The sequence below is a fragment of the Herpailurus yagouaroundi genome, unplaced genomic scaffold (genome assembly GCF_014898765.1).
Source record: "Herpailurus yagouaroundi ecotype Mexico unplaced genomic scaffold, PumYag 186, whole genome shotgun sequence".
Classification (NCBI taxonomy): Eukaryota; Metazoa; Chordata; class Mammalia; order Carnivora; family Felidae; genus Herpailurus; species Herpailurus yagouaroundi.
The window spans coordinates 47,930,887-47,939,098 of NW_024412417.1; the positions used below are offsets into that span (position 1 = coordinate 47,930,887).

The 8,212-nt window shown below is 66.0% G+C and overlaps 1 protein-coding gene across 9 annotated transcripts in view; it reads left to right on the plus strand.

Moving 5' to 3' along the window:
- GLI4 (GLI family zinc finger 4) overlaps positions 1-7,566 on the plus strand; it is a 13,719-nt gene extending 6,153 nt beyond the window's left edge. For 3 of the 9 annotated variants that reach the window (XM_040494608.1, XM_040494607.1, XM_040494605.1), the window contains 4 exons: positions 1,077-1,238; positions 3,964-4,053; positions 4,537-4,656; positions 5,399-7,566. In XM_040494608.1, the coding sequence (XP_040350542.1) occupies positions 1,077-1,238; positions 3,964-4,053; positions 4,537-4,656; positions 5,399-6,310 (1,284 nt within the window). In that variant the 3' untranslated portion in view covers positions 6,311-7,566. Of the gene's footprint in view, positions 1-27; positions 1,239-3,963; positions 4,054-4,536; positions 4,657-5,390 lie in introns of those variants that run through there. The other 6 variants (XM_040494609.1, XM_040494611.1, XM_040494603.1 and 3 more) reach the window with 5 other exon arrangements.
- Positions 7,567-8,212: the final 646 nt, after the last annotated feature.

Sequence of the window (8,212 nt, forward strand, 5' to 3'; positions counted from 1 at the left end):
GGGGAAGGTCAGCCGCTGGCCGGGGCATCTCTGTCCCCTCCGCCTCCAGTCGGTTGCAGCAGTGTGGCCCCAGAGTTTGTGCTCGCGTCCCGGTGGGCGTCCCTGTGTGAGCGCCACCTCCGAGCAGACGGCCTGGAGCGGAGGGGGGTGGGGGGTGCGTGCCCTGTCCCAGACGAGTCCCAGCAGGTTAGCCGAGTAACAAGATGAGAGTTAGGAGCGTGGGGACCTGCACCCAGATGTCATGCCTGCAGCCCCACCCTGTGTCCGCTTATGTCCACTTCCCTGAGTGTCTGTGACCCTTCCCATCGCCAGGGACCGAGGGCTGCCCAGGAGGTGGGGGCTGGCCGGGATGGCCCAGGCGCCACTGAGGAGCCCTGTTGGGGCTGCCTCCCCACTTCCTCGAAGCCGATACTGTTGGCAACCATTGCTTAATGTACTTTAACTTTTGTTATTCCCACGCCCTCTTCACACCCCAGTAAGCAGTCCTGCTCCACCACAGTGTGAAAGAGAAGTTCTTCTCACGTGGGACCGAACCACTCTTGCAAACCACATCAAAGCAGAGTCCCTTCCCCCGCAAAGGAGGCTGGGCAGTCAGATGTGGTTGGCAGCCTGCAGCCTCTGAGGGCTCTTCAGGGTCTGAGGAGGACGGTTTTCCTCCCAGGAATTGTGTGAAGATTTAATCTAGCATGTTTGTGCTCCAGCAGGCAGAGTTCAGTTTCCCACCCTCCTCCTCCTCCTGCGGTTCAGTACACCCGCAGCCCGCTGCTGTAGTGTGGGAGGTTTTCAGGGAGGTGCAGCCTGCCTTAGGGTGTGGGCTGGGAGGACACCGAGGCCATTGCTGGGATGAGGGCTCAGGTCCCCACACGTGTGCTGGTGCCGCCCCGCGGTGGGATAGACGAACCGGGGGCCCAGCTGCCTCTCACCCCAGGTCCCACTTGGCACCTCTTGACATCCTTGCCCCTCTCCGCCAGCGAAGGAGCCCCCCACTCCCCATGGCTGATCGGCAGCTGGCATCGCCCCCGCCCTGCACACACTCCTCCGACCCCCGTCATCCTGCCATGGTTTTCATTTCCCAGGTCCCAGGTGTGCATACCTTCAGCAGGCCTTGGGGAAGATGGCGACCCTGGGGGACGGTCAGGAGCCCCCTCGTGTCCCGTCCCCTGTCAATCTTGCGTCACCAGGGACACCTGGAACCCACCGCCTCGAGGCCCGGCTTCACCTCCACGGTCATCAACACGGTACTCACCCTGCGCTGCGCTCCCTCCACCTCCCTGCACCACTGACAGCGCGGCCAGAAACAAGGCAGCTCACGGCTGCTGGGGCTCCTGCAACCTTGCACTTGGGTCGGGACATGGGCAGCCGAGGTCGAGGCCGGAGACTGAGCCTTGTGAGCAACGGCTCCCTAGGGGACAGTCCCCCAGGGCCATGTTGGGCAGGCAGGGCCCTGTGTCCTCTTGTCTCCCTTTATGAGCCTTTGCTCCCACACCAAGAAAATAGAGCACCCTGAGTTCCGGGCCGGCTGGTCTGGGTTGGGGCCCCCAGGGACCTGCAGGGATGCAGCTGCCAGCCTTGTGCTACCCTCCTGGCGGAGTCTCGGGATATCAAAGTCACGGAAGTAGCCAATGACTAGTCAGGCGGCCGGTGCTGAGGGGGTGTCCACGCCCCGTGGCATGCGGTGCCCCCTGGGTCTTGCTCCTGCTCAGCCGTCAGAAGTCCTGGGGTTCTGTCCGCGCCCATGTTCCACAGGAGGCCTGGCCTTACAGCTCAGGACACACATGAGCTGATGACAGCCAGGTCAGGGGTCAGCATGCGTTTCATCCCACCTCTGTCCTAGAGTGCGGGCACTGAGCCCAGGGGCGTGGCTTGGGGCATGGCTTGCCGCGTACCTGGAGCCCTCCTTGTCGGGTCTCAGCGTCACAGTGAGCAATGGGATGACGGTTGAGACATGCCAGGCTCTGTGCCAAGGGCTGTGGGTCATCTCGAGGTCCAGTGACCACACTCTCTGGTGGCCATTAACATAAGGACAGTGAGGTCCACAGAGGTCACGGGATGGCATGAGGTCACACACAGCTAGGGAACGTGTCATTCACCCCCCAGGTCGGTCCAAGGCCGGAAGGGCAGCAGCGCCTAGCTGGCCCCACGCTGTTCCCGGCTCCGGGAGCCCTCCTGGCACCTGCCCATCCCTGGGGTGGGCCGGACTGGGGGTGTGGGGTGGGTACGGAGCTAGGTGCTGCGCAGAAGGAGCCGGGACGGCACCCAGCACATGCGCCGCAGGCCTTCGCCGGGGCGGCCGCCTCCCCCCGCACGATGGTTCAGGGCCTTGGCCAGGGCTCCCCCGTGGCTGTGCTCCTGCCCCCTGCGGTCGGGACTCTGAGGCCCACCCTTAACCTCCACATTTTCCCGCCACCCTCACCACCGCCTGCAAGGCAGGACCTATCCCCATGTTCCGGACAGGGACATGGGGGCCCAGACGGGAGCCAGTGGAGGCCAGTGGGACTGAGAACACATCAGGCTGACTCAAGCCCATGCCCTCACCTCCCTCCCCTGACCGGGCCCAGCAAGCCACGGCTCACGGCTCATGGCTCACAACTCCTAAGTGGCATGGACGCGGGACCGGGGCGGGGCTGTCCTGGAAGCCATGCTGACCACATTGGCTCTGCGGGATGAGAAGGCTGGTGCCCAGGATGCAGGCCCTCGAGCCCCCGCGGCTTGGGGCTGCCCCTGGTCCAGTCTCCAGATAGCAAGAGCCCGGAGGGGCCCGGCTTGGCCCCCTGAATCACATCCAAGTGCCTTGTGTGCCTGGGACTTTGCCCAGTGAGAGGCAGTGTTGGCCGCAAACAGCAGCCTCAGCGCTCCCTGGACTGTCCAGGGGCAAGTGGGCAGGGCCTGCCGGCCAGGGAACGAACCGGGGTTGACCCTAAAGAAGAGAGAGGCGGGGCCTCCAGCAGGCCCTCCTTGCAGGCTCTGAGGGGTGTGGTCACTGAAGGAGGGGGCGTGGCTGGAGGGCGCGGAGGGAGGAGAGGCGATGCTTTCGTCCCTCCTGGAAACTGACCCAGCGTCGTCGAGAACTGGGCCCCGCCACCAGTCGGTTACCCGGGGTAGGATCTACCCCTCGCGGTCTCGAGCTCATTTCCTCTGTTGGGGCGGTTCCTCGGTGCTCCAGTGTCTTCCCTGGAGAGACCCCAGCATTTCAGGAACCTGCCCAGGGCCCTCCAGCCAGGGGGGCTGGGACTTCTGGAGCCCCAGCTTCCCAACTCCCAGGCCAGAGTTGGTGAGGTGGGCCAGAAAGCACATTGGGGGTGGGGTCCACCCTGTGAAGCCTGGGGCCCCTCACACTCCCCCCCCCCCCCCCCCACGGGACTGGATCCCATTAGTCTCCCACGTCCTCCTTACACAAGAGCCAGTTTCTAACTCTGGCTGAGCACAGTGCTGGCGGGTTGTGAGGGTGTCGGGCAAGCCGTTGGTCCGCCAGAGCAGGTGAAGGCAGCCACATGCGCACAGGGCACTTGGCTGGGCCCTGGGGGTGGTGTGGGCATAAAGTCGCCGAGGCTGCCCCTCCCTGTGCCTCCAGAGCAGGGAGCTGGGCAGGAGGGATGCAGACACATTAGGAGCCAGATCTGTGCTGAACCAGCCAAGGGGCCTGCCACAACAAGGCTGTGCTTCCAGAATGTGTTCTGGAAGGTATGGTCTGGAGCCCTGCAGCTGGAGGGACAGTCCGTGGGCAGGAGCAAGTGACAGAGAAAGACACGTGGCCCCAGGGTGGGCGGGACGAGCTGTGTAGCGGGGGGCAGCGCCACCCCCCCACCCCCAGCCAGGGGCTGGCCTTCCAGACCAGGCCCCTGGCTTTGGCACCTGAGACCTGAACTCTGGCTACCCCCCACCCCACTCACTCCTCCCCTCGTCCACACCCGAGCATGGACTTCCTGTACCACTTTATGAACAAGGAGCACCCCTTCCTTCTAGAAAAGTTCCTGTTGCTCCGTGGCCCCAGAACCCCACCCACAGCCTCCCGCCCCCGGAAGGCCGGCCCCAGGCCTGGGCGCCTCCGCTGAGGTAGAGCAAGCCTCTCCCTGGTGCAGGTGCCGTGTCACAGCCTCCCCAGAGGCGGCCGGTGTCGGGGGACACGGCACTGAGCAGCGTGGGAGGGTGCTTCAGGATGGGGCCCCATGAGCAGGAACCAGCATGTCCACCTGGTGGGACGCAGCCCGGCCAGGGCCCGGGCCCTTCACGGAGGGTGGGGGGCAGTTGGGGGCCCAGGGAGGGGACCGTGTGCCGGTTGCACCCCAGGAAGGCCCAGGCGGCTTTGCTTAGGGCACACACCCTTGCCCCTACTCCAGAGCAACCAAGCAGTGCCTCGGGACCCTCACGCTTGGGAGGGGGTGTCACGTGGCTGCAGCATCTACCCAAATGGCTCTTGGAGAGCACCAGCTCCACGGGGGCACCACCCAGGAGCGGGTGGCACCTGCAGGCAGCTGATCGAGGCCTGGGCTAGATTGGAGAGGAGGGGGAGATGAGCCCCGTCCCCTGTGCCCCCAGACTCCCCTGGCTGCAGCCCTGAGGTGCTCTCCCAGCCACCGCAGGAGGAGGAGGAGCGGTCCCACCTGGATCTCCGAGATGTGGAGGAGGTCCGGAATGGCCGAGGTACCTGCTGGCCGGGTGGGTGAGCAGAACCCCGACCCGGGCCCTGCCCACGGGTGCGTCTCCCCACGGCTGCCCCGTGCCGGGCTCCGTGCCGCACCCGTCGCCGCCAGGACACTGGGTCCCACCTGTCCCTGGCTCGGCGTTCACTTCTGTCCCCAGTGGCCCCTACCCCGTTCCGTCCCGGCGTGTCGCTGACGTTTCCCCAGGTTGTGAGTGCGGTCCGGAGCCCGTAGTCAGTCGGCGTCTTCCGCTCAGCTGCGCTCCCATCCCCCTGCCAGCAGCCGGGGTGTCGCCCTGGGCCCCCTCTTTCCCCTGTGTAGTGCCCTCGGCCTCCACTTGTCCGCTGCTCTGGTCCCTCAGCCCTTTGCCACCCCCCACCCCGTGTGAAGCTGGCAAAATGCCTCTTCGGGGGCTGGGTCCCGAACACTGAGCTCTCCGGAGACGCCGGGGGCTTCAGAGCTTGGATCCCTGGGAAGCCGACCCTCCCTGCCTCAGTGTCAGGAGGGGCGTGGAGGAGCCAGGCCAGGAGACAGCTGCCCCCGGAAGTGCTCCGGAGGGGCACGGGCCTGCGGAGCCTCGGGAGGGGGCGAACCCCGCATTTCTGCCAGGAGCCTGGGCAGCACTTTTGGGAGCGGGGGAGGGGGGGGGGGTGGGGCTTGGCTGCCTCACTCCGGGTCTGCCCTCGCCCCGGTCCCCAGCACTGTGGCGCCCCCTGCTGGTGCCATCCCGCTCTCCGTTTCTGATTCCAGATTCCGAGGCGGAGTCGGAGCCGGCTCCCTCCTCTCCCCACCCCCGCGACCCTGAAGAGGAGGTGCACCAGGACAGGGGGCCCCTGAGGAGCCTTCCCCGTAGACCCAAGTGTGGGGACAGCTTTGGGCAGGAGTCCAGCTCGGAGCGGCCCACGGGCCAGCCGCCGGGGACCGCGCCCTGCCCCCAGAAGAGGGGCACCTGGCGCGTGACGCCGCCGCCGCAGGGAGCCTCCGGGACCGAGGGGGACCCCGAGCGGGCCGCCGAGCCGGAGGGCGGCTTCGGCAGGGGCCCGGGCCCCGGGGTCCGGCAGGGCGGCCCGCGGGCCGGGAAGCCGCACAGGTGCGAGGCCTGCGGCAAGAGCTTCAAGTACAAGTCGCTGCTGCTCAAGCACCAGCGCATCCACACGGGCGAGAAGCCGTACGCCTGCCACGAGTGCGGCAAGCGCTTCCGCGGCTGGTCGGGCTTCATCCAGCACCACCGCATCCACACGGGCGAGAAGCCGTACGAGTGCGGCCAGTGCGGCCGCGCCTTCAGCCACAGCTCGCACTTCACGCAGCACCTGCGCGTCCACAACGGCGAGAAGCCCTACGAGTGCGGCGAGTGCGGCCAGGCCTTCAGCCAGAGCTCCAACCTGGTGCGGCACCAGCGGCTGCACACGGGCGAGAAGCCGTACGCCTGCAGCCAGTGCGGCAAGGCCTTCATCTGGAGCTCCGTGCTCATCGAGCACCAGCGCATCCACACGGGCGAGAAGCCGTACGAGTGCCCCGACTGCGGCAAGGCCTTCCGCGGCCGCTCGCACTTCTTTCGGCACCTGCGGACCCACACGGGCGAGAAGCCCTTTGCCTGCGGCGCCTGCGGCAAGGCCTTCGGCCAGAGCTCGCAGCTCATCCAGCACCAGCGGGTGCACTACCGGGAGTAGCGCGCGGCAGGCGGCCTGCGGCCCCGGGTGGGGGTGGGGGTGGGGGGCGGCGGGTCGGCCCCCGATGGAGGGGGAGGCTCCGGAGAGAGGGCCCCCGCCTCCTGCCCCCGTCCTGCTCGGCACCGGCAGCCCCGCGGGCCGAGTGGCCCGAATAAATGCTTTTTGATTGACGGAAGTAGGAGTCGCCCCTGCCTGTCCCTGGAGAGGAGAGTCCCGCGTCTGGTCTCCTGGGACGTCCTGGCGGTCCTAACTGACCCGGGCCTGGAGGCCTCATGACTGACCTGGAGCCACAGCCGGGTGTTTCCAGACGCAGAGAGCCAAGGCGGGGCGGGCGAGGTCGGGGCTCACCCTGCCTCTGCCCCAGGCGGGGTGCCTCCTGTCGGTTCCCCGCAGCCGCAGCCACCCGCCAAGTGCTCCAGACACCAGAAGGTGGGGCCCGGACCGTGCGCCTCCAGACAGGCCTAGGCCTCTGCAGCGGCAGCCGGGCCTTGCCTTCGGACTTCCAGTAGGGACAGAGCTCAGCCGGGTGGGGAAGCAGGCACCTGCCCCCTCCTGACCACTTGCGACCCCGCTCCATCCCCACACTGAGGGGCTGCCTGGCCCTTCCCCCAGCTCAACTCCGAGCCTCACCTCCCCAGCTCCAAGCCTTTCTGCCGGGACCCTGTCCTGAGGGCCCTGCGGTTGGGCTGCCTCACCTCTCTGGGCCCCACTCCCAGGGCCCCGTGGCCACCAAGCACTTTGGACTCTCGCCATGAGCCCCCGCTCCAGGTGAGAGCAGCTCTAGGGGAGAGGAGTAGACGTCAGTCTCAGGACATCAGCTGAGGCACCTCTGCTGGTGGCGCTGTGGCCTGAGAGGAGGGACGGCGACCTTCTTCGCACTCTTTGCCCTCCCTAATACCGCAAGGGTTTGCGGGGCCTCTGCCCTCCAGCAACCGGGCCGCAGAGCCTGCACGCATAGACCCCAGGGTGTCCCGGGGAGCAGTGGCATCAGGCATCAGGCCGAGCGCTGGAAGGGTCATCCTGCAGCCTCTACGTGGAGAATGCACTTGGACACCAGCACCAGGACCCGACCCGGCAGACAGCCCCCAAGAGCAGAGCCTGGCGGTCCTCCACACCACCCTAGACTGTCCCACAGACGCCTGTGCCCTGCACACCTGTCTAGAAGGACTGGATGGGGCAGCGCCTGCATGAGTCAAACCGGACCTTTTTGTTCTAGTCAGTCTTTCAACTGATTAAATGAGGCCCACCCACACTGAGAGGCAGCCTGTTTTACTCAGTCTACTAAATGAAATGTTAATCTCATCCAGAAACAGCTTCACAGACATACCCAGAATAACGTTTGACCAAATTTCTAAGCACCCCGTGGCTTAGTCAAGTTGACACACAGAACTCACCGCCACAAGCAAGGATTAGAACTGCACCTGATGCCATAGCGTTGGCCCAATGCCTCCTGCTGCAGGTGTGCTCTCTCACCAGGACACAGAGCAGAGCTTAAAGCAGGCCCAGATCCAACTCCTTCCCAGAGGGGCAAGGGCTATTCCCAGCCCCAGGCACCTTGGAACCATCCTGAGGAGGGGGCTCTGCTGGGGGCCCTGCCATTCACCATCCATCCCCGGGCCAGTGGCTGTGACCAGGGAGATGGGCCTTAGACACTGCCTTCAGCCTGACTCCTCAGTCACGCCACCTGCCTGGGCAGAGCTGCCGGGATGGGCAGAGGGAACCAGAAGCGTCCCCTGGACGTTTCCAATGCCAGTGTCATCCAGACACTTGTCTTTTTCGGTTGATCTGCAACATCCCGTATTGGGCTACCTCAGATCCCCTGGGGTTTCAGTCTGAGAGACCCTGGTTCATGGTGGAGAGCCCAGAGGCAAAACCAACACGTGGTCTGTGGAGCCATCTGCT